General features: G+C 39.1%; 1 protein-coding gene and 1 long non-coding RNA gene across 4 annotated transcripts in view; one reads left to right on the top strand and one right to left on the bottom strand.

Annotated features, from left to right (window-relative positions):
* cped1 (cadherin-like and PC-esterase domain containing 1) overlaps positions 1-24,295 on the top strand; it is a 166,865-nt gene that overhangs the window by 38,766 nt on the left and 103,804 nt on the right. For all 3 annotated transcript variants that reach the window (XM_069903911.1, XM_069903913.1, XM_069903914.1), the window contains exons 3-13: positions 243-346; positions 3,185-3,269; positions 6,010-6,166; positions 6,853-7,027; positions 10,846-10,976; positions 15,116-15,188; positions 18,919-19,086; positions 21,550-21,654; positions 22,301-22,461; positions 22,662-22,717; positions 23,555-23,584. In XM_069903911.1, the coding sequence (XP_069760012.1) occupies positions 243-346; positions 3,185-3,269; positions 6,010-6,166; positions 6,853-7,027; positions 10,846-10,976; positions 15,116-15,188; positions 18,919-19,086; positions 21,550-21,654; positions 22,301-22,461; positions 22,662-22,717; positions 23,555-23,584 (1,245 nt within the window). The remainder of the gene's footprint in view (positions 1-242; positions 347-3,184; positions 3,270-6,009; positions 6,167-6,852; positions 7,028-10,845; positions 10,977-15,115; positions 15,189-18,918; positions 19,087-21,549; positions 21,655-22,300; positions 22,462-22,661; positions 22,718-23,554; positions 23,585-24,295) is intronic.
* Positions 11,061-24,295, bottom strand: part of LOC138746097 (uncharacterized) — a 158,172-nt gene continuing 144,937 nt past the window's right edge. The window contains exon 4 of the long non-coding RNA XR_011346696.1: positions 11,061-11,359. This is a non-coding gene — a long non-coding RNA (uncharacterized lncRNA). The remainder of the gene's footprint in view (positions 11,360-24,295) is intronic.

Genomic DNA, 24,295 nt, shown 5'->3' with positions numbered 1-24,295 from the left:
ATTTCCCATTTAAGATTGTACTTGGCCGTTTAAGGATTCTGGTTCAGGAGATGTTATTGCCCATTCAATAGAGAAGTGCACTTGTTTGATTTACTGATTAAACACAACATGTGCAGTCTTTGAGGTGGTTGAAGAGAAACACAGTTCATCTGATGCTGAGAGTATGATCTGGTCCTATATGCTTTATTGGCGTCACAGTAATGTTGACCGCAGGCTCAACAATAATTCTGTTTTCTTCTTAGGAGATGAACATTGGGACTTGTTGATTTGTTTCACATCAAATGAGGTTAATGGTAACCGGTGCCTTCAAAAGGAAAAATTTGATCAACTTCAACTCCATCAGAAGGTAACCCCATTTTCTCAGCATTGTGAAAGGTCTTGCCTTTTGTTCCAAATCATGTTCTAAACTTGGGTTTTTCTGGATGCATTAAACGTTAGAAGTTGATGACAGGTCAAAACTTGAGATGTTAACCAATGACATAGCAGATGCGATGCTTTGATTGTTCATAATCATGACCTTTTGATTGAAATGTAGCCATCTTAAATGGTGTTCAGTGCACAATGACTACCTTGCCAAAGATCTGCTGGGCTCTAAACTAGGATAGGAGCAAAACTATGGAAGTCTGCCGACCATAATTGAAGTAAAAACACAATGCTGGAGAAAACTTTCCTGTAAATTGGAGGAGCAACACAATATTCCATCTGGGCATGCTCTAACCGGATGGCATTAACATTGACTTCTCCGGTTACTATTAACTCACTACCCATTCTCACTCTTCCCCATCCCTCTCTTTCTTTCCTCCAGCTTTCCACCCCTTCCCTCTCCATTCACAAATCCACCCACTCCCTCTGTTTCCTGGTGTTGCCCTCCCTCCCTTATCCATCTATTACCTCTTGCCTGTGATCCTTTCCCTGCTGCTCCTCCCACCCCCACCATTCTGTTCACCCGCATCTCTACATTTTGCTCATATCTTGATGAAGGGCTTAAGCCCAAATTGTTTGTATCGTTATCTTTGCTATATAAAGTTCACTGCTTGACCTGATGAGTTTCTCCAACATTGTGTTTTTACTCTAAACTAGTGGTTTTCAAACATTTTCTTTCCACTCACATATCACCTTAAGCAATCCCTTACTAAACACAGAGCACCTATGGCATAGGGATTACTTAAGGTGGAATGTCAGTGAAAAGAAAAAGTTTGAAAACTACTGCTCTAAATTATGAAAGAATTTGATAAGACCAATGTCCTTGTAACATGACAGCAAATAATCCAATATTTTTCAAGCTTATTAATATTTCTGTACATTTTGTTAATTGTGTGCAAAGCAAATAGATTTAATAGAAGTATATTTTATTTTCATATTCTTAAGTATCATGGAGGTATTTGAATTGGTGGTGGATATTTCTGGCATATGCTGGGTGTATCAACACCTCCTTTTGATTATTCTTTGCCATGGGCTATTATGTTAAAGGACCAAGCTGGTTGTCCATTGCAATACCTAAATAGTAAGTAGATGCAGGAGAAGTCTGTTTCAAGGTAGAATGATTATCTCTGCAACTGTGAAAAGAGAGAAGCCCAAAGATTTCCAAATAGGTGGTTACTTTAGTGGTCAATCAGCTGTTATCTTATTGGCCCATTGGGAGACTGGAATTATGTTTAATTAGCTATGTCTGAGTCTTCTCTGGCTCATAATTCATCTTGAGGCAGATCTGCCCCAGCAGGGCCCCATCTCTGCTTCTCTCCAGTCCATGAACAGAGTTCTATATTGGATCTCAAAAATAGCAGTAGAACAAATTTGCACATTTAATGTCTTTCTCTTTTCTCTCTTTGGCTTGGCTTCGCGGATGAAGATTTATGGAGGGGGTAAAAGTCCACGTCAGCTGCAGGCTCGTTTGTGGCTGACAAGTCAGATGCGGGACAGGCAGACATGGTTGCAGCGGCTGCAGGGGAAAATTGGTTGGTTGGGGTTGGGTGTTGGGTTTTTCCTCCTTTGCCTTTTGTCAGTGAGGTGGGCTCTGCGGTCTTCTTCAAAGGAGGTTGCTGCCCGCCAAACTGTGAGGCGCCAAGATGCACGGTTTGAGGCGATATCAGCCCACTGGCGGTGGTCAATGTGGCAGGCACCAAGAGATTTCTTTAGGCAGTCCTTGTACCTTTTCTTTGGTGCACCTCTGTCACGGTGGCCAGTGGAGAGCTCGCCATATAACACGATCTTGGGAAGGCGATGGTCCTCCATTCTGGAGACATGACCCATCCAGCGCAGCTGGATCTTCAGCAGCGTGGACTCGATGCTGTCGACCTCTGCCATCTCGAGTACTTCGACGTTAGGGATGAAAGCGCTCCAAAGGATGTTGAGGATGGAGCGGAGACAACGCTGGTGGAAGTGTTCTAGGAGCCATTGGAGCACATTTAATGTACCAAAGTACAAAAGAGCAGATTAACATTGGCAAATTGTGAAGGGAGGGAGACCAGTAGGGGTGTGGATGACCTTCTTTGCTTTAAAAGATCGGCCAATTTTCATCTCCAATGTAGATGAAAGTCTTAAATATTTTTTGTGACACCAATTTAAAAAAACCTTTTGCCTTCAAAAATATTATCCAATCAGTTCTACTATCTGTTTCATTGGGAAGTGTATGATGAGCTACTGATCAACCATACTATATGGTAAGTGTATGACCAGTGCATAAACACTCAGACATTGCACCAGAATTACCAAATGTATTGAATGTTTTAGCATTTGAGTGGCAAAAACATGATATAAATACAGAATATTTAAACTTTTATTGTTATTTTGTGCAAACGCCCATTTTATTTCAGATTTGATTCACTTTTTCCCTTTTTAAAAGAAATGCTTCAGCATTGAATTTAATGCCTTTCATTGGAAGTATTGCATTCTTTCCCTTGATTGACTCCAGACAGATGAGTCTTTTTGAGGACTTGTAATGACTGGTCTGTCTCTTCACTGAACCGATTCTATCATACATTTCGTTCATTGTGACATTGGACAACTTGACTGTTGAAAATATCATTTGACAGCAGTGGGAAGTCATAATAATTAATCTAATTTTTGGCATAATTTTGTATTAAATGATACTGGGGACCTTTTTTTTAAAAAAAAAAACACAACTAGTTTGCCATTTATTTCATGGACTAAGCAGCAGCACTGATCATCATTTATTTACTTTCAGGTAAATAAAATTCCAGGAATAGAGGATACACTTTGCAGAAAAGATGGCTTTTGTCAAATTATAAAGACTGCTCAGAGCCTACCAGGTAATGCCTTTCTCATTTACGAAGTTCCTTTGACTAGATGTACAATCTTGATTTAGAAAATTAAACTATTTTGTATGTTAATGAAGCTCTAATTCAGGGGTAGCCAAAAGTTTTTGGTTGTGGGCCACATAAAGAAAAATGTAAGGAGCTCACAGGCCAAACAACATTAAGCCTGGCAGTTTTCAACCAGTTACACTGCAAGAAAAAAAAAGATTTTAGACCAGAAAACTCTTCTGGCATCGAAAATTAATTTTCTATCAAGTTAACTATATAACACTGAACAGTTTAATTGTTGACATTACAGCAGTTTATTGATATGTTTGCATATTACAGAAAGCATTTCTGTATCTGTTGCCCTTAAATTTAATTTAAATAAAACTCGCATTCAAAAAGCAGTGCAAAATCAAAAGCTGGGTGCAAATAAGAATGGGAGAAAGGATCGAGAAAGGTGCAAAGCCATCTCCAATATTCCTCCACAATTCTCAGTGAATACAGTTCATGTCCCAAGTGTCCACCTTTATGATGTAATGTGTAAATCTGCAGCTATGCTATTAAAGATTGACCATTAAAGTTAACAGTTTCCATGCAAATCAAATAGAGACACTTCCCTTGACTTCTGTGGAAAAAGTAATCATTTACCCACTGTGCCAGAAATTCTCGGCACACCCTTGCTATTTTCCATCTTTTCAATTCCAGCACATTTAATCAACTGAAGTAAACACTTTTAAACTGAGTTAAATGTTTTCATCGATGGATAATATTTCAATGGTCGGTCTAGTTGTTTTCAAAATGGCAATGACATCTAGTGTTGAAACTATGTTCTAACAGGCCATCTACTATTATAATTTTAAAATTCACCCTGGACCACTTAAGAATGGGAAACAGGCTCCAGTTGGTCCAGGGTCTGTAGTTTGGCCACCCCTGCTGACTTTCTAACTGCTCTCTGAGGCATTGTGGCAAGTCACTGAGTTCAAACCCAACTGAACTGACATTTTTTTTCTGCATCTTGCGACTTTTAAACATTTAATCCTGTTACACTTTCACCCATTATTTACAGATTGGGTTGTATAAATAATCCACTTAGTTTTTTTTTCTACCACATATTATTTAAAACATCTTTTAACTTTCACTGGTTTAAAATTGACAGAATGAAAGGCAGTTTGGAAAATACATTTCTGTGAATCCAGAAAGACTTGTCATAGGCTCGTCTATGATGTTGGGAATGGAGCTAAATAATGGCATTACATTCTTTGACTGCTAGACATACGGGGGTGAGAAATATTAAAATAACATAGAAGCTCACTCTAAACAGGATAAGATCATTAAAATAGACCAGGGCAGTGATCCAAGTGACAGCCACCCAAGAGTTGTTGAATATATGGAGTTTGTGCTTTGCAATTAATGTCATTTAGTGTGCTTTGTGACACTAAATGTTGTCTTCATTATTTCTTTAATGTGCACTTTAGGACAAGTTGACAGGGTTTTGGAATTTTCAAGGGAAATTAAAACTGCATGTATAATGCAAGTTAAAATGGACCTTCTGCTCAACGTCAGATCTTACCCTGAGCAAGGTCAATTTTACTGCCTTCTCAACATCATGTACATAGATGTACCTCCATGCTGGACCTGGCCAGCATATAGGACTTTGTTAATATCATTGTAAATAATTCTAGCACTGCTACAGGAACATAATTCCAGGTAAGCACAGCAGCCCCAAAGATCTGGGGAGTTTTCCTTTTGAAGAATCGAGCAAAAAAAAAATCATGCCTTCAGCAGGAGAAAATTAAAATAGAGTAAAGCAATTCAAACAACTGGCAACCTCAAGCAAATGGCAAAAAAAAGAGGAAATAAGAATAAATAAAAATGGAATTAAATGTTTAAACTTGTAAATTGTTCTCTGAAATAACTCATGAACCTTTGGTGAAGATGGGAGCAAATATTCAGCCAGTGGGTGCCTTGGTTGTGCTTTGCTCGTAGAAGCTGTTTGAATAAAATGTTGTCACCCAGGATGAAGAGCTGGTTGATGCCATTTGCCATTGGGGTATCTCCTTAACCCTGCTTAGTAAGAGTCTTTACCTTTAATAATGTATGGTTCAGTATATTCGTAAGGCTTTATCTGCAAACTTGAGGGGAGGGGATAAATATCTATAATATTGTTCATCTTTCAGGCAGCTCTGTGGAGGGGGAGGAACCTGCAGATTCAGCAATGATTAAATGTTTTCAAAGAATGTGACTGAAAATAAAGTAAAATGCTTTAAGGTTGATATATTTATGCAAGTGAAGTTTGTTCAGTGTATGAACATCATAGTATTTTTGAATTTTACACTGTTTATTCTTAATACAGGTATATTAGTTGGGCATTGTAAGAGTGAGTGCAATGCAACTAGAAAACTCTCATATCTGGCATCTTCCATTCCCTGTGGGTGCTGGATACCAGGATTTTTACTGTACAGCGGTTAGATAAATATAGCTACAGATATAACTTGCAATGTCCCAACAAATGATTTCTCAAAGTTATGATGATTCTGTTCTTGCATTTTTTTCAGTGAAATCTTGCTTTTTTTTGGCAAAATCTTGTGCTATTTTGCCCAATTTCAACTTGCGATAATTTCAAATTACACTGCGAATCCCAGGATGGAACCCCATTTTAAGTAGGGGATCTACCTGCAGGCAATTAGATCTACGGTATAAAATAATTCCAAAGTAACTCAGTAATATTGCTTTATTCATTGCCTTCTAGTTCTTCAACCCTTGGTTGTTTCACCTCTGTGCCTTGACCACTATTTGGAACTGGAGATGACCAGCAACAAGATGAGGACTGGAAACTCCATTTCTCCCGATGGAAGTATTGATTCTCTGAAGCTTCAACAGTTGAACAATGACATTAGCATGAAACAGTAAGAAATACAAGGAAAATCCATTTATTTTGAGAATGTCATCTTTTTCAAATGCTTTCATTTTCAAAGTGGCTATTATTTCTCTCAGTTAAGTTTCTCTCCATTTCAAAGTGATGTCAGGGGCCCCTCAACTTCCGTCATCAGCCGGCAACAGTAATGTGAAAGAAATGCATAAACATTCATTAGGTCAAGCAGCATCTGTGGAGACCAGATTAATATTTCATCCTCAGAACGGAGGCATTGATCTGAGGAGAGATTTTAAAAAATATATATTTTAGACAGCTACAACACTGCTAAATATAAAAATTATACAGTGCTTTTTGATGTCTCTTTAGATTCTTTTAAAATATGGGCCATTAACGTACAATTTGAATGAATCATCCTGGAGCACTAGATCAAGTTCTGGATCCCTTTTAGCAGAAAGGTGGAAGCTTGATTATTGAATCTAATTGGTCATACTTAATGTCTAACATTCCATTGAAAAAAGTTCCAAAAATGTTGCAAATCTTTCCCCAGTATAATTATTAGTGCAAAAAAGAATCCCAGGTAATTTTTTTTCCCTCCTGTGGCTTCTCTTCTGAAACCTAATTATTTTTAACAACTCTGTTCTGTTGGTATACATTTCTAGTTTTAGCTTAAATTCTCAATGTGGGATTAATTTCAATTATGTTTTTAATTTCTTCTAGATATGCCTTCTCAGAAAATATTGTCTGGGGAAAGCAGCGGAGTGCTCCAATAGAAAGCCTTTCTACAATTCTCAAAGTTTACGTTTTGGTGACCTCACTGTCTCCACTACGAGCATTCATTCATTCAACTGGACTTGTCCAAAGTGAACCCAATAAGAAGTTCTTTGTTACAAAGGTATAACTATTTACACTTTGACTTCGCGTGGAATTGTGGTAACAGTGGAAAATGTTTCAGCCAAGTCAAATTCACAAAATAACATGCTCTCATTGCAAATCATTTGCTGCTTTTGAATTGTTGTCTAACCCTTTTAACTCATTAAAAGTGAACTTTTCAAGGAGCAAACATTCACCTCAATGTAGAAACTCTTCTAATTTCTTATGACTAACTGTAGTTCTTTCATCCCATTCAGCAAGAATATTTATTTCATCCCATTCAGCAAGAATATTTATTTCATCCCATTCAGCAAGAATATTTATTTCATCCCATTCAGCAAGAATATTTATTTCATCCCATTCAGCAAGAATATTTATTTCATCCCATTCAGCAAGAATATTTATTTCATCCCATTCAGCAAGAATATTTATTTCATCCCATTCAGCAAGAATATTTATTTCATCCCATTCAGCAAGAATATTTATTTCATCCCATTCAGCAAGAATATTTATTTCATCCCATTCAGCAAGAATATATGAAGATGGTAATTTTTGATAGATATTCAACATCTAATATTTTTGCTTCGCTTTGTCCTGTTGCCAAAATATCTAATACTGTACAGTAAAACCCCTGTTAACTGGAATTCAAGCAACTGGCAGCCTCGAGCAACAAAAGAGATCACAGAAAATAAATAGGTAAAATGTAAGAATGTTTAAAATTAGTGTACCTCGCCGTTAGTTCGCCAATCACGCAGACTCAAGCAACCGGAAAATTCACTTATCCGCCATCTACCAAGCCACGTAGGTGCTGGATATCAGGGGTTTTACTGTATTTTGATTGGCTTCAGCTGTAAGTAAAACTAACCAATGACAGTTAAATCCACTGTAAAGATGTACTGTCCTTCAGTTGTTTTTGTGCCAATTTCCATTATAGTAACTTAAAAATTGTTTACATTATCATGTCACACTATAAATCACACCTCACTGCTGGATAAAGATTGAGCAAAGAAACTCTTTACAGACAGAGAAAGGTTTTGGACAGTCCATTCATATATCAGAGAAAACACTTGTTTTCCATTTTACACTCTTACTTTAAAATCTCTGGCTTGTGATTGATTTAATCAATTTTTGTATGATATTTTGGCATCTCTCTATCTATCTATCTCTATCTCTCTCTCTCTCTCTCTCCCCCCCTCCCCTCTCTCTCTCTCTCTCTCTCTCTCTCTCTCTCTCTCATGTATAAGGCAGGGGAGCAATTATGAGATTGGTTAGGTATGATTGGGACAGGATCCAGGGTACAGTCAGAGACTGGGAAGAAAAGAGGGATAGGAATTCAAGATAACATCTGCTCAATATTTCTAAATATGGCTGTAATGCTCGTCGAAAGAACCAAAGACTTGTTGATCCAAACCAAGGCTTTTATTAACTAAAAGACTGGAGCATATCACAAGTAGGTCGACCAGTCCAGAATGACCTGGTCTGGCTAGGAGCGATCCTTTAAAACCTGCCAGTAGATGTGGCCACACTCTCAGCCAATCACAGTCATCCTACACTACCATCTGTACACATATACATATACACATTGGTGATAGAATCTGTACTATCACAATGGCATTCAATAGCTTAGGCTTAAAACCTAAAAATTGCATGCAGTCAGTTATTTTGTAGATGCATTCCCCAAATTCATCCTTCGTATGTATGATATGCATATAAAGTGCAAGCATTAAACAACACCCTCTGAAAGTCTTTTGTGTAAATTCACTCGTTCACTTGAGACCTGCAAATAGCACAACCCACTCAGACCGTGACTGGTTAGTTAAGGCCCACCTTGGTGATAGATAATGGGGGCCTGACCTTGCCTAATCTACCATCAGGTAGATAGATTTTTCCTTTAAATTTTTCCCTCTCTCTTCACTCCCATCTCTGTTTGCTGTTGCTCCCATTGCATTTTGGGACCCAACCTCTACATCTAGCCAATCCCACCCCAGACCAGCTTAATTGCATCAAATTACACCCTGCCCTTATACTAACCAATCACATCTGCCCCACTGCCTTTAGCTCGCCCATCAATCTCCCTTGTATGGCCATCTCCAGACCTGATCCTTTTTAAGCATGCCCACTCCCAATAGGCCTCTTTCTAAACAATTGTGAAGATGGACTTTTTGCACACTTTCTTCATGAAATTCTAGAAATTCTCATCGCCAGATGGGAAGAGTGAGCATCTTCAGTTGACATATCTTCTTCTCTTCTTTCTCTCTCTTTGGCTTGGCTTCGCGGATGAAGATTTATGGAGGGGTAAAGTCCACGTCAGCTGCAGGCTCGTTTGTGGCTGAAAAGTCCGATGCGGGACAGGCAGGCACGGTTGCAGCGGTTGCAAGGGAAAATTGGTTGGTTGGGGTTGGGTGTTGGGTTTTTTGTCAGTGAGGTGGGCTCTGCGGTCTTCTTCAAAGGAAGTTGCTGCCTGCCGAACTGTGAGGTGCCAAGATGTACAGTTTGAGGCGATATCAGCCCACTGGCCGTGGTTCATGATTCAATAAAAACCCAAGCTTCTGACATAATTAGAAGCAGTCAGAATTACATGCAGGATGTTCATGGGGAAGGCAAACTCACTGATGAGCCAATAGGTTCTGATTTAAAAAAAAATCAAATTACTTTCAGAATGAGGTACAAACAAGTTGAGTAAACAAGTTTTAAAACTTTGCATGTTGTTACTGCAGAAATCCACGGTGGCACCAATTGAACCAAGATGTTTTACACTGCCACCTAGTGCTCACTATGTGGAGCTGCAAGCACATACAAATTGTGCTTTTCAATGGGAAATAAATAAAAGTAGTACCTCATAAAATTAGCGGATGCTACCAATATTGTAATAGTTAGCCCTGAAAAGTTCACTTCATGATCCCTGATCTTAACACGGTTAGTTCATAAGCAAAGAAAGAATTGCTGGAGGAACTTTGCAGGTCCACAGGTAGAAACAGTCGACTGTTCAGGTCTACACCCTTTCATCTCCAGCATCCGCAGATTATCGCAGCTTGTCCATCCCTGCTTCTATTTGCAGTGATCTGGTGAAATCATAGCTGAAATAGCAAGGAGGTGTTGGTACAATCTACATGACATGACTACAACTTGGCTAGTTTCAAAGTAGAACCCAGCTTGTGTGGTACAGGCACTTGTGATGTAACTGCCCCAAATAGTGAAAATATTTACTATTTCTAATGAGTTAGGAGGGGATATGGTGATGAGAGGATATGACCAGTTCTAATACTGGGGTACTCTCGATGATGTGAAGGTTGAGGCTTGCTTGCAAGCCACCTGATGCTAATATATGGATTTCCTGCTCCCTGAATAGATAGTCACCAATGACTGCTTATTTTCATTTATCTCAAAAAAAAACATTTCTAGCAGACAAAATGTAATGCCAAGCCTTATATGCAAGGCATTCATGGACATCTTAACAAAAGTGTGATTTTTAAGTTGATTTTTTTAGGATTGCCCTTGAAGGGAGCAGGGTAGAGAGGCAGAGGATTTTGGCCAGGAAACCTCAGGTTGGCAATCCGGCAACTGAAGTCACAGCTCAAAAAGTAAAGTGGAAGAAATTGGGGATGTTAAAATCACTCCTTTTCAAAGCCATTTTCTCATTTGGACAGTGAAGTTTGAACAGTCCCTTCCTTTTCCAGGATAATTATGGGCTCTTCTGGGTAATTTTTCCCCCAATAAAGGTAAAAGCTATTTTTTTTTGTTTTGAGGGTTATGAAGGAATTTCATTTTCTAGTACATCTATTTAGAAAATGTGCTAAATGTAAATGCAAGGTGGCTAAACAAGTATAAATTCTTTGACAGCTTCTAGAATATTTTGAAAAATTCTTTGGTGCAGTTGCTTCTGCACAGGCCTTTGAGAACATGAAAGAGCTAATCACGCAACTTTTATTAATATCAGAAGTAAATATTGAATCCTCCACTGCATCAGAAAGGTGAGTAATTGGCACTGTTAACACTGATGCTTCAGGCTTTTTTATTCTATTTTAACATTTAAATGCTATAACCATTGACTTTAACTTGAAGAAATCCACAGGATGAATTCCATTAATGCTTTTAGTGTCACAAAATTTAAAAAAATGTTAAATATTTCTCATGGTCTGGAGAATAATAAAGGCAAAATCTCTTGTGTTGTCTGAGTTTGCAATAAGTTGGTTTCTGAACCACCTTCTTTCCTGAACACAGGACATGAGCTTCTTTCAAATCTCTTCAAAAGAGGCAGTGGGGCCAGAATTCAGCTGATAATGTGCGCAAATCCACCTGTTAATTCCATGAATGAGGTCCCCAATCTTGTGGTCCTTTTTAAGTTGAGATGAATCTGAAAAAATGAAGAAATAAACTTCTTTTAGAACCAAAAACAGACCCTTCACTCCAACTAGTCAGTGCCAAACCATATTTTGAGAGACAAAATTATTGGGCAGCTTCTTGGTTGTCAGTGATTTTCTTTCTGTGCATTACCTAATGCAGGAAGAAAGTGAGCAAAAAATATTTCCAGAAGTGACATGCTACTTTAAACACACTGTATGTACAAGCACTAATTGGTGATAGATTATTTTTTGCACTAAACCTGCCCACGGTGTTCAGAAATTCATTTGACATCAATAGAAGTGAAGTGTAATATATGTCCACAATGGATTACCATTTTGTTCACATGACTAAGGACACATTTCCATCTTGTGCAGACACTTGTATTAAGGTGAAAATTGAACCAGTTATAATAGAGATATCTGTAACCAAGAATCACAAGTAGTCAAGGATTATAATTCTTTAGAGTGGCTGTTTGTGGTGGAGTAATTACATTTGTAAATGATCAAGGCCAAAATTTGAGGAGCGAGATCCCTTGGGTAAATTCGTAGAATGAATGATGGAGTGAAGCCATGGATAAATTTGAAAACAAAGGTGAGAATTTTGAAATGGAAGCAGTATTTAACTGAGTCAGCAAGCAGGAATAATGGTTGAACAAGACGTGGTGTCAGTTAGGACACCAACAGCATGATGACCAGAAGATGACAAGGGAGACCAGACAATAGACTGGTCTTTTCAAAAGTGTTACAGATACCCCAAATGCAAAGGAAATTAAGTCCGAGCAGACATGTAGGTTGTTAATTAGTGTGGATTGCTTCCATGAATTTGAGAAAAAATGCACAAATTTAAAAGTGTTTCTGATCAATGATTGTCAAGCACATGAAAGCCCATTCCTCAACTTTTTCCCATGGCGTTTATTAGAGATGCTGCTGAATCAACTATTCCTCAGCTATTCTGTGCTGGAGACCACATTTTAAAAGAGATTTCTTGCACCCTGGTAACATGTGAGGATGGGCAATTAAATTTAGAATGTGGTTCCATTGTGCCATGTTGTCACCAACTAGCCATGGTCTTGGGTTATGTCATGTAATATGGGGCAAAAAGGTTTTTAGAATAAAAATCACATCCCTGACTCAGTAAAATCTTGTCGGATTGGACCATGAACCACTGAAGTCATATTTAAAGGAGAATTCAACTAGTCTCCTACCCCAGGCATCAACCACTTGTAGCCCGCAGTGCACAAGTGCTTTGAGCATCTCTTTCCCCACGAGTTCCAGTGAGAAATACAAGCGAGCTCCGTGGCCCTCACTAGCTGTTATAGAATCATTTCCTCACTACCTTATCACTTTTCAGGAATGTGATGGATGGTGTGGTGGAAATTGGATGCATTGTTATTCTTCTTCCCCCATTCCCAACCCCCACCCCATCATCTCTAGCCATGCTGGGTGTAAGCAAAGCAACCATGATCACTGTAGGAAAGCTCTGCCATGTGGACTTCTCACATATTGACTTGGAATTCCAGGCTGCATGAGTTTCTAAGTCCACCTAAGGGCAACAGTCAGTCTGCATAAGGTGAGGAGGCATTTGCTGGAATCAATGACACGTCAGACCACAGAGCTTGAGAAAGTTTGTGTGGATCCATCAGAGATCAGTTCCAAATCAGAAACTGTAGAGTGCCAGAAAAGTTGTTTGAAACCCAGCCTAAAATAATGAAGGATTAAAATCGTGGAACCACGTGAAGATGAAGCACCTACACTGCATCAGCATCAAGGACTTTTATTCTCATATTTCCATTCATTGCCCCCAGATCCTACCACTTACACAGGAGCAATGAATGGTGATTAATTGATCTTTAAATTTTTAAACTTAGACCATGGTAACAGGCAATTTCAGCCCAATGAGCCTAATTTACACCCAATTATCCTACACTCCTGGTACGTTGCGAATGGTGGGAGGAAACCGGAGCCCCCGGGGAAAAACCCAGGCAGACACGGGGAGAATATACAAACTCCTTGCAGACAGCGTGGGATTCAAATCCTGGACCCAATCGCTGGCGCTGTAAAGGCGTTGCTCTAACCACTATCCCAACTGAGCCGCCCAAACCTGCATGTAGTTTTTTTTTATTGTGCACATGGGAAAAAATTAAAAAGTGTCTGAATGAAATCAGAGGCAAACAGGGAAAACGTGCCAGTTCCATACATATAGCACCAGAGGTCAGGAGCCGTATGACCTGTGCATCTAGTAAAATAATGCAAAAAATTTTTAAAAAAACAGGAAAATCAGATTTGACCAATTTATTGGTGTCCTTTTTTTAAAAAAAATGCTCACAGTTTAGCAAGTAACAGAGAGTGAGCAAAAGGATGACTGGCTAACAGAATATAGTGAGGAGCCATAAATGAATCTTTATCTGCATCTCATGTTTGGCTGCAGTTTTTTGTCATCGGTCCTGTCTATTACCAGCAGAGGGAGTGAGCTAACGATTTACTGCAGAAGGAAAGCTTCCCTATTCATGTGGTGGGAGAGAGTTGAAAAGATTTGAACTCCATACCAATGGTTTACCGCAGAAGAACGGCTTCCTAATTCAAGTATTCTCGCAGGAAGGGAATGGGGGAATTTGGACCAGATATGGGCAGATATACGTGGTTTAAATGGCCTCATGATTGCCATAGACCTTATGGCCTCGTGTGTTGTACTGTTCTATGTAAGATGAAATCCCAGTGTAAAACCGAAGCACGTCACAGCCTGTTTTAACTCTTAAGCTTTGCTCTGATGCAGGAAACGTATGGAACCCTTGGGTTTAACCTTTGTTATGCGGAACAGTTCTGGGGAGGAACTGGAAATTGTGGCTGTGCCAATCAAATTATATAGTGTTTCATCAATTCTTCACCAAAACAATCATTCAGCTGGGGTGCACAATCTGTCTACATGATCTCACCTGATGCATTGAGTGTATCTGCATTCTTGAGGGTCAATCTTTGCCTGTTACATAAAATAGCTTTAAGCAAATGGAAAACGATTATTTCAGTTCAGAATTGCTTCCAAAAATATCCTTGAATGTGGTTTCTTTTCCAATATTAGGAATAATATCTGCTCAGCTCAAAGTGGGGGGCTCCTAACACTAACAAAAAATGCAATATATGAATATTTATTTGGACATTAGAAAAAAAATCAATCTGCCACCAAGTTGCTAATTGTAGACCAGGAGAATACAAACCAGTCCTCATCAAGGGGTCAGCAGTGGGAAGGGTTAAGAACTTAAGATATTATCCAATTCAGTACTTTTATTTAATTTTGCTTTCCATTCTGGTTTACAACATGCATTTGGAAAAATCTAATAAATAATTGTCTGTCTTTGAATCAAGAGAATGTGGGTGTTCTGATAAGTGATGGCACAGTAGGGTACATAAGTAATACCCCATGATGATACTGGTGGGAATTCTGGTGCAGGCAGGAAGGTCTCTGCTGTGAACCAACGGCCCATTACAAAGCCTGTGTTAAGTTGCCCGAGTACAACTGGCAAGGGATCCACAAACGCTGGTTGCTTTGTGTCCATGTTGGAAATAGCTCCCAAAATCAATTACCAATTTTGTAGCTTTAGACTTTTTTTGAAAGTTGTACTAGTATTGCCTTTCTGAAGGAAAAACAATACTTGGAAAAAGCAACTATATTTTGCTTATTTAATATTGGCTTGAAGCATAGAATGAAAGACATCATTATTTAAATTTCACTACAATGCTTAAATCTATTGATGTTAATTTGTTTTTCTCAGATGTTGTTCGTGTTTTCAGCTCTTGGCTTTTGATCTTAGTTTTGGTACATCTGTCTATCCAGTGATAGTCGAGGTAAGAATAATTTTTAAAAAACATTAAATAATGAATTGTTTTGCATGTGGACATAGAGGGAAGCTTTGAACTTTGGAGGAAATGTTCAATAGTTCTATTGAATGACTTGAATTCTGCAGTGCCAGGCCTAACTTGAGGCTTAAGAATGCAAAAGTCTTGTTTGTATTGTATTCTGTTGTATGGTGAACTTCGTTTTAGAATTTGGGATGATCCACTCATTGTATTGTGCAGTAAATATTCACAAACACAGAGATTTCAATGGGATAAACTTGTAAATTTTCAAAGGTCTTCATACAGCAAGAGAATAAAATTGCAACTGAATTATTTAAGGAAATGTCAGTTATGGGCATCAGGGCCTGGATTGTGTGGGCTCCTGAATGAAGTTGCTGTCAGCACCTTAGCGCATAACTGCTACATCTCAACAAATGTAGGAAGTTCTTGAAAATGCAGAACCAGGGAGATTCAGGACCTCAATTTGTGTAGTGTCAGTAGAAACAAGATTGGCAGGAGCCCAATAAATGAAATTTTTTTAAAAAGTTGAATGACAATTCTGTGGTTCACTTTGGACACATGAACAGCAAACAGACTTCTCATACATTTCTTCAAGAGTTGTGACACCAACTCTAATGGGGTAGCTGACAATGTTAAATGTTCACATGGAGTATTGTATGATGTCTCTCCAAACTCAAGCCACACATCAAAATTACAGGAACCATGTGACTATCCAGCTCTCTTTCTGACATTATGATCAAATATGCTCTCTCATCTAAGTGTGAGAGAGTCAACATGCAAATCCACATCCAAGCAGTCAGACTATGCATAGTCTGGGATTGAGGGTGATTTGCATCCATTCTCATTCTGGAGAAGACACAAGTAGATAAGAATAGGATTTGGCCACATGAACCCTTTAGCCTGCCCTGCTGTTCAAGATGATCATGGCTGTTCTACCCTTGGCCACTGATTCTTCCATACCCGTTCCCCAAGGCCATCAATTTCCCAAACGTTCAAAAAAGTATCTTTAAAGACTTCCAATGATCAAACCTCCTTAAAGCTCTGGGGTAGACAATTCCAGAGATTGGTTACGCTCTGAGAAAAATTCCTATGCTCCTCAGTTTTAAATGGCCACACCTTTGTAACTACTCTCCCTGCGCCAAGATTTCCTGTTGGGCCCTAATACTGATTTGCTTGTCCTTGCAATGAATTGCTGATCTTACAGAGAGAGTTTTGATGATATTTTTCCAGCGTCTTGTGATAATTGCTGATGGTAGTCTAAACCTATCGGAGAACAGGGATCAGGTGTTCTGTATCAGTTCAAGTCTCAATCTTCAAATATCTTTTTCCTCAATCAACCAAAGTGAAGAGAAACTATTCAACTTAATATAACTCCACTGTAGAACTAAGGTAACTCCAGACTTGGGTGACGATCTGCAGTTTGCTGTTGTTGCTTCCTCTTGCATCTGCTCAGAGGCTCAGTTCCAAGCCACTGCTGACCCATTCGCTGTAGCATATGAGCAGAGGGGCCTTGCACTCAACATCCACAAGCAGTCTCCTGCAAACAGTATCTTGAGAAGGACGCAAGTTGGAATTTTTGTACGCACGTGTGGAATACTGAAGTCTTAATGCAAACCTTTTAATCAAATGATGTATTTGACAAACTATTACAGAGATACAGGGCATGAAAAAGCCAAAATGTGCTAATTTACTTTGTTGATCGACATCCTGGGGTCCATAGGCTGGGTGCGGCCATCTTGACTCCGTGCGCATGTTTGAGTCTTTGGTTGGCGCATGCGTGGTGGGTTTGTGTATTGGAATTCGGTAACTGCATGCACAAGAGTTAAGTGCCCTGACAATATTGAATTCGCACCCTTAACTCTTATATATCCATATGGCAACGGTGTCCTTTGAACTTAACCCTGCTGCAACACAATGCTCTCTCAATAAAGGATCCTATTGTACTAAAGCAATGCAATGTCCCCAGCAACTCTTGTGACTCCCTGGTCCAGGCTTGCCCAATGTGGTGCAGGCTCCCACCTGCACCATCAGGACCACTTGCCCCATTACAGTCTGTGGACCCGACATTAACATCATCAGTCCCTCAGTGGCACAGTTAGTGTAACGATCAGCATAATGCTATTACGGTGCCAGCAACCCAGCTTCGAATCTGGCGCTCTCTCTATGTTCTTCCCATCTCTGAGTGGGTTTTCACCAGGTCCTTCGGTTTGCCCCAATGTTCCAAAGACGTACATAGTTGGTAGGACGGGCTCAAGAGCCAGAAGGGCCTGTTACTGTGTTGTATATCTTAAATAAAATTAAAAAATTGTACAAAACAAGATATTTTTCATCCCAAGTTTGTGCCTAAAAGATTATTTTGAAGCTTTGCTTCCTTACCCCGGAAGTGTCCTGGGCATTGAGGTGCAGTATGGAGGCAAGAAATAGTGAACACATGTTAGGTTCATGATGCAGTCTTGTTTGACACTTCACTTGAGATTGGCTTTGTTTTTTGGTTTGGATCATGGCTTGCTGCTTTTTGTTAAGTAATGTGCAGTGAAGAAAGTACAAAATGTATCCACTAGATGCCAGTAGACGGCAAGAGGCTGGAGATTAAATGAGTTTTAATTTCCTTCCTTGGACTTGTGCTTGGCCTCAAAGGCCAGGCCGCACATATAAAACAGTCCTCTATCTTCTGACAAATCTGAGCCAGCCAAAAGTCATTGGGGTTTTGTGGTGTGCAGTTAGACAGAATCAGACACACACAAGGTAAAGACTGAACAATGGGCTTTAATCCACAAAAACCTCCACAGAGCCAGGCTGGCTGTGGCTGCAGCAACTCAGTGTGAGGCCTCGGGAGGCCGGCCGGCACAGGCTTATATCCTGGAGGGTGATTGACACCCGACCGGGTGGGGCTTGATCCATTCAGGCCGACTGATTGGCAGCCGGCCATGGTGTTGTCCTATTCCCTTACACTCCTGCAGGTACAGAGTTTGTACCCCACAGGTTTAAAGGATCAAATCTTAACAAGTGTGCATAATGTATACAATTATCGACGCGGGTTTCTTTTTATCATGATAAACAAAAATTGGAGATACTCAAGGGAGTTAGCACGAATGTCTGCAGGCACTGTGATTGTAGTAACAATGCTGGAGGAACTCAACAGGACTACCACTATCCATGGGAGGTAAAGTATATTACTGACATTTCAGGCCTGAGCCCTTCAAGAATGGTCAGTGGGTCACATGGCATCTGTACAAGAAATGCTGACATTTCAGGGCAGAGCCTTCTCTTTTCTAATAAAGGGTCTCTTTCCTCAGATGCCGCCCGAGCCTCTGAGCTTTCCATCATGTTTTCTATTTATTTCTATTCTGTTTCTGCAGTTTCTTTGATATTTTCCCCCCAGTTCATTTTTTTTCCCTCATAATCAGAATTCATTGCTGTGAACAAGTCACGAAATTCATTGTTTTGCGGCAGCGTCACAGACCAAACATTCGTATAAAGCACCTTATCGAATAATTTCAGATATCTTCTGCGATTATTTAAAAAGCTGAATTTTATTCAAACTCCTAGCAACTTGTGATTTTTCAAATTGATTGCGTGAATGTCAGCTGCCTCTATCAAGTGATAGCATGATCTTGGGCAATCACTTAAATGCAATTAATTTGATTACTCTTTTTTTTACTGTGTTAGCTTTTGATATGGTCGAAATCAGAGCAGTAAACTAATATTTATTCCTTAGGTGCACCAGCAGCCTGTCTTTGAAGCGGATGATAATATCGCTTTTGCAGATCGCATCACCAAAGATTTTATACTGGAAGATACTTTTAAACTACTATTATCTGGCACATCTGTTGTAAGGGAAATATATGAAGCCTTGAAAAATATACATCGATCTGCAAAATTGAAGGCAAGATTTTGAAACTGTTTAGATTGTGTTATTTTGTTACTTTAAAATCAACAGGCAGAGAAACTGGTCATTTGACCTTAGTGAATTTTGCCTTTGTGTTTATTCCATGATCTCCCTTTCCTCCATCTCTTTCTCCCTTCCGTGTCTCCTCCTATCATGTATGTATCATGGCTCCTGAAATATATCCAGGTCATCACCTTCAAATCCACAGTCACTTTGCTGGGTTAAGAAATTGTCTAAATTCGAGGACCTCCCTTGCTGTGGATTTGCTCACAATTGGTAAAAGCATTTTTCTGTGTCATTGTAGCGCTAATGAGATAACTATCATGGACGATGTTTTCCTTTCAATGAAAGCTACCCCTTGTCTTGTTCCACCAGATCACAATATATAGGAGCAGAAGTAGGACCAATGGCCATCAAGTCTGCTCCACCATTTTATCATGAGCTGATCCATCCTCCCACTCAGCCCCACTCCTCAGCCTCTCCCCGTAACCCTTGGTGCCTTGACAAATCAAATACCTGTCAATCTCTGCCCAATGATCTCGCTTCCACAGCCACCTGTGGCAACAAGTTCTACAGACTCTCAACTCTCTGACTAAAGAAATTTCCCCACATCTCTGTTTTAAATTGATGCCCTTTTACCCTGAAATTTTGCCCTCTTGTCCAGTGGCCTCACTCAGGTAGGATGAATCATACTTTATCAATTTTGTGTTTTGATGTGGACAGGAAGTGGGTACATTTTTGCATTCTACTTGGCAGTGTCTTAAAATTAAACCTCTTTGGATGGAAGTAGGTAACTTATTGGAATGAATAACAGGAGTTGTATTCGCACAGTAGGTAATATTAAAAGATCAGGCCTACATTAAAATTGACTGTGTCTCAAATTGAATTTGTTAAAATTGCTTTAGCAATATCTAGGAAATGTGTTCTGTGCTGTAAGTGGTTATATGGTTATGGTATTGCTATAACTTAGAAATCAGACACTGATTTAGGAATGTGGAGAGATAGCATGCGGAAGTTCGGAGTTGCATACCACTTGAGAAGGATTACATATAATTTAAGGAATAAGTATCACATATTTTGGAAAATATGGTGCCCATATTTACAAAGTATGGGTATGAATGTTTAATTGAAATCCCGACATTCTTCTACTGAAATACTGCATAAAAGTTCTAGACAGTCATTTTGGTGTCACTTCCTCTGATGGTGTCCAGTGAGGTCTGCAACCCCTAGTGATGCCAGTGCTCTTGTCTTAGACTCCCCTACCATGGGAAACAACTTTGCCACATCTACTCTGTCCAGGCCTTTCAGCATTCATTATGTCTCTGAAGTCTCCCCTCACCCTTTTGTACCTAATGAGAGTAGTCCAATACCAGACAAATGTTCCTCATATTCTAACTCTTTCATTCCAGATATAATTCTAGTAAATCTTCTCAGAACCCTCTCCAATGCCAGTACATCCTTTCTCAAATAAGGCACCCAAAATTATACACATACTCCAAGTGAGATCTCACCAGTATTTTTGTAGAGTCTCAGCATTACATCCCTGTCCTTGTATGCTATTTCTCTAGAAGTGAATTCATTTGCCGCCTTCACCACCAACTCAATTTGGAGGTTAATCTTTGGGCTATCCTGCTCTAGGACTCCTAAATTGTACCTCCAAAATTTGAATATTCTCCCCATCTAAATAATGGTCTGCCTGTCTGTTTCTTCTACCAAAGTGTATATCCCTACACTTTCTGACATGGTATTTCATCTGTCATCTCTTTGTCCATTCTCTTAATCTATCCAAGTCTCTCTGCAGCTTTTCCACATCCTCAGCACTACCTGCCTTACCAAATATTTATTTTTCCCCATCCAGAAATTCCAGAGATTCAAAATGCCAGAAGGCCAATTTATTATCATAATCAAACCCAATAAAAGCTATATCTGGGGCCTTTGAATAATAGGAACCAATTGCCAATTTCTAGTTAGAAATTATTCCCTCGAGCAGAGGTAAGGAATCACAGTTGAACCTCTGCTTACCAAGCTGAAGTAGGTAAGGGTTCCTTTTGCTGAAAATGTCAGGGATCCATCTACATTATGGCCTTTGCATCATCCTGACACTCTCCCCCCACCTCTTTCTTCTCTATGCTCCCACCTCTCTGTCTCAATTATCTATCCATGTCTTTCCCCCTTCTTCTTTTGCCTTTTACATTCTTTGTTATTTCATCGCTACTAGCTTCCATCTTGATGTTTATTTCCCTCCTCTTGCCTGTCTCTGCTCTTTGTACTTCATTACAACCAATTAAATTTCAAACCTTTTACCACATATGAAAACTCATCAAATCAAAGTGTAAAATTTCCCATCTTGCCATAGATGCTGCCTGTCCACCAGAATATTCCCAGCATTTTCTGCTTGGGTTTCATTTGGAATCAAGTCACACAATGTTAAGCACTCTTCACTGTTTATCTTAATTGCAGACTCACAGCTGGTTCCAGAATGATGATCTTTGCATGAGTTCAAGAGATGTAACTGTCATTAGTAATTTTCAAATGGAATTCAAGAACCAAGGGAACTTTCAGTTGGTATGTGAACAGAATTTTGAAGTTTATTTGAACCTAAAGTTTGATTCTAGACACCAATAAAATATGGAGTTTTTCCAAATTAAAAGTCCCTTTCAATGTATCTGGTTCTTAAACACAATTAATCTGTTGAGAGATCCGTGAAAATCTTGCACATTTAAATTTTGCTGGCCCAAATTTTTAACACTTTGGGCTATGAGATGGGACAATTGGGCCAATGAACATAGCCATTTTCTACCACTGGCTTTGCTATTCAGCCTTGTGGTGATGTCATAAGAGGTCTCCTTCATTGGTGGTTGATCCTGGAGGAGAAGATAAATGGTTGCTTTTTTAAAAAAAAATTACCAGTGTTACAATAACTTGTTGCCCCAGAGCCCCATTCCACTAATGAGCCATTTCTTTGTTGTAGGTCAACTTGTATAGCCTTCTGCATCTAGTAATATTAGGTGTGATTGGGCAGAGAACCAGATCCAGGGTGATGGGTCTGCTAGATGCAAATTCCTGTACAGCCTTGTAACCAGAGCATCAATTACTTGTTCGGATACTTTTGTCCATTTTTGTTCTCTATCCTGCACGGTGTACTTTTATAATTGGGAGAAAATAATTTGAGAAAGAATTTGATATTAAAAATCATAATTGTATTTTACAGCTTTATCCATCCACTAACCCAGATTATCAAAGGATATTGTATGCATTATACCAGAATTCTGATCGCACATCTAGAGCAAGATCTATTCTAGAGATGCATCTGCTTTTTTCAGAGCTACAAAACCAGTTCCAAGCCCTTGATCTGAAGAACAATTTCAAATGGTAAAAAATATCAAGTAACTGCATTATTTATTTAATATTTCAGGTGTACTTTTGAGAAGATCCGATCCTGCATTAGTTTATGGTATAGGTCACTACTGTGTAATGTGTTCTTGAGGGGGTCATTAATTGAATGGGATTCAAAAAGAATGGAGAAGTAGGACAGAGAAAGTTAAATGCTGTTATGTTCCTTTTCCTAACAGGGAATCATTTCTGACAATGCCTCATACACTTGAACAGGGCGTCGACATTAAGATAGGTAAGGCATTTTTTAATGTTCAATACATGCTAACTGCCATCCAAATTTTAGTTTCAAAATAATTCTGTACAAACCATATATATTGATCTATAGTGGCATTGAGGAATTGTTTTCTTTTGTTTGGATCCTTAAAATGAGTGGAGCCAGTGCTAGTATAGGTGTGCAGCTGTTTCACAAATTAGCACTTCTGTGTGGTTTTTACTGCAATCACACTGTCTTCAGACTTTCATGTTTCACTCCATTGAGTTGCTCCACTGTGAAATCCCTTCAAAGGACGCCTACACTGGAGAAGGTCTCCTCCTCTCCGTGAAGGGAGTTCTGTGAGAGTCTCTCACACTGCTCCCCATCTGCACTCCCTGCTGCTCTCGAGCTCTCTCCCCAGACTTTAATTCAGATGCCCGTCTAGTTTTTAATTATACCTTGAAGAAAAGCTTGGGGCGGAAAACACTGGTAATATATCTTTACCTCCTATGGACTCTGCGAGACTGGCTGAGTTTCTCAAGCATTTGTGTATTTTATCACAAATTCCATGAGGCTAACCTCTGCTGTCTGTGTGCATTTTACATATTCTTCATGAGACCATATGGGGTCCTGTCAGATGCTCCAGTTTCCTCCCAGATCCAAAGGGCATTATAGTTGGTAGCTTTATTGTAGGTAGATGGTAGGAGAATCAGAGTGTTGTTGATGGGCATGTGAGAAAGTATGGGTAAATGGGTCTGATGGAGAATGACTCTGGAATTAGCATGAAGTTGAATCTATTCAACCTCTGAAAATAAATTATTGAATGTTAAGATAGTATGAATTATTTTAACTGCTAATATTTAATATTTTATGCAGGTCAGAACAAACAGAAAGGATGCAGTACAGGTAACGTTTCTCATGTGTTAAATTAACCAATCAATAACTGATATATATCAATATTTTTAGGGGTTTTTTTAACCATGGGGCTAAAAAGAGTGAAGTACAGGCAAACATAATTAATTGGACATGTTTGCAGTCACCAGTAAGCATTGTAAACTTGTGCTGACAACCTCGTCTGTTAATGACAGGAGTGAATTTTCCTCTGGCTATCCTCCTGGGGGATTTGTATAAACCATTGGGAAGAGTCCCTGTATCCATGCCCTTGTGTCTGATGGACATTATGCAAGGAATTCCTATTCATAAAATGTGACAGATGTACTCAGTTCAATAAGCCATATCCCCACACTTGTCAAACCCTTAAGCAATCTGAATATTTCTGCAGCATTCAAAATATTTGTAAACTTCCTAAACCGAAAATCAATTTACATGAATTAATTATGAAAAAAACAAAAATAGTTCAAACAGAAGGCCCTTAGTTCTAATTACTTTTAAGCACTTTGTGGTTTAATTTGGACATTTTGGAGATTCCAAATACTTGTGAAGATTAGAAAGAGAGATTTTTAGTTTAAAAGTAATTGAAGCTTCACTGATTGAAATGTTTTGGGAATGCCCAAATTTAGAGAGACTTTGGAAATGTATTCTCCAAACTTTATTAATGATTTTTAAGAATAATATAGAACCTTGTCTGTTCATTGCTTTGTTTGGTTTTTCACATGA

Source organism: Narcine bancroftii, chromosome 11, assembly GCF_036971445.1.
Source record: "Narcine bancroftii isolate sNarBan1 chromosome 11, sNarBan1.hap1, whole genome shotgun sequence".
Classification (NCBI taxonomy): domain Eukaryota; kingdom Metazoa; phylum Chordata; class Chondrichthyes; order Torpediniformes; family Narcinidae; genus Narcine; species Narcine bancroftii.
Note: the sequence above shows the minus strand (reverse complement) of the source record. Positions and strands in the feature narration are given on the sequence as shown.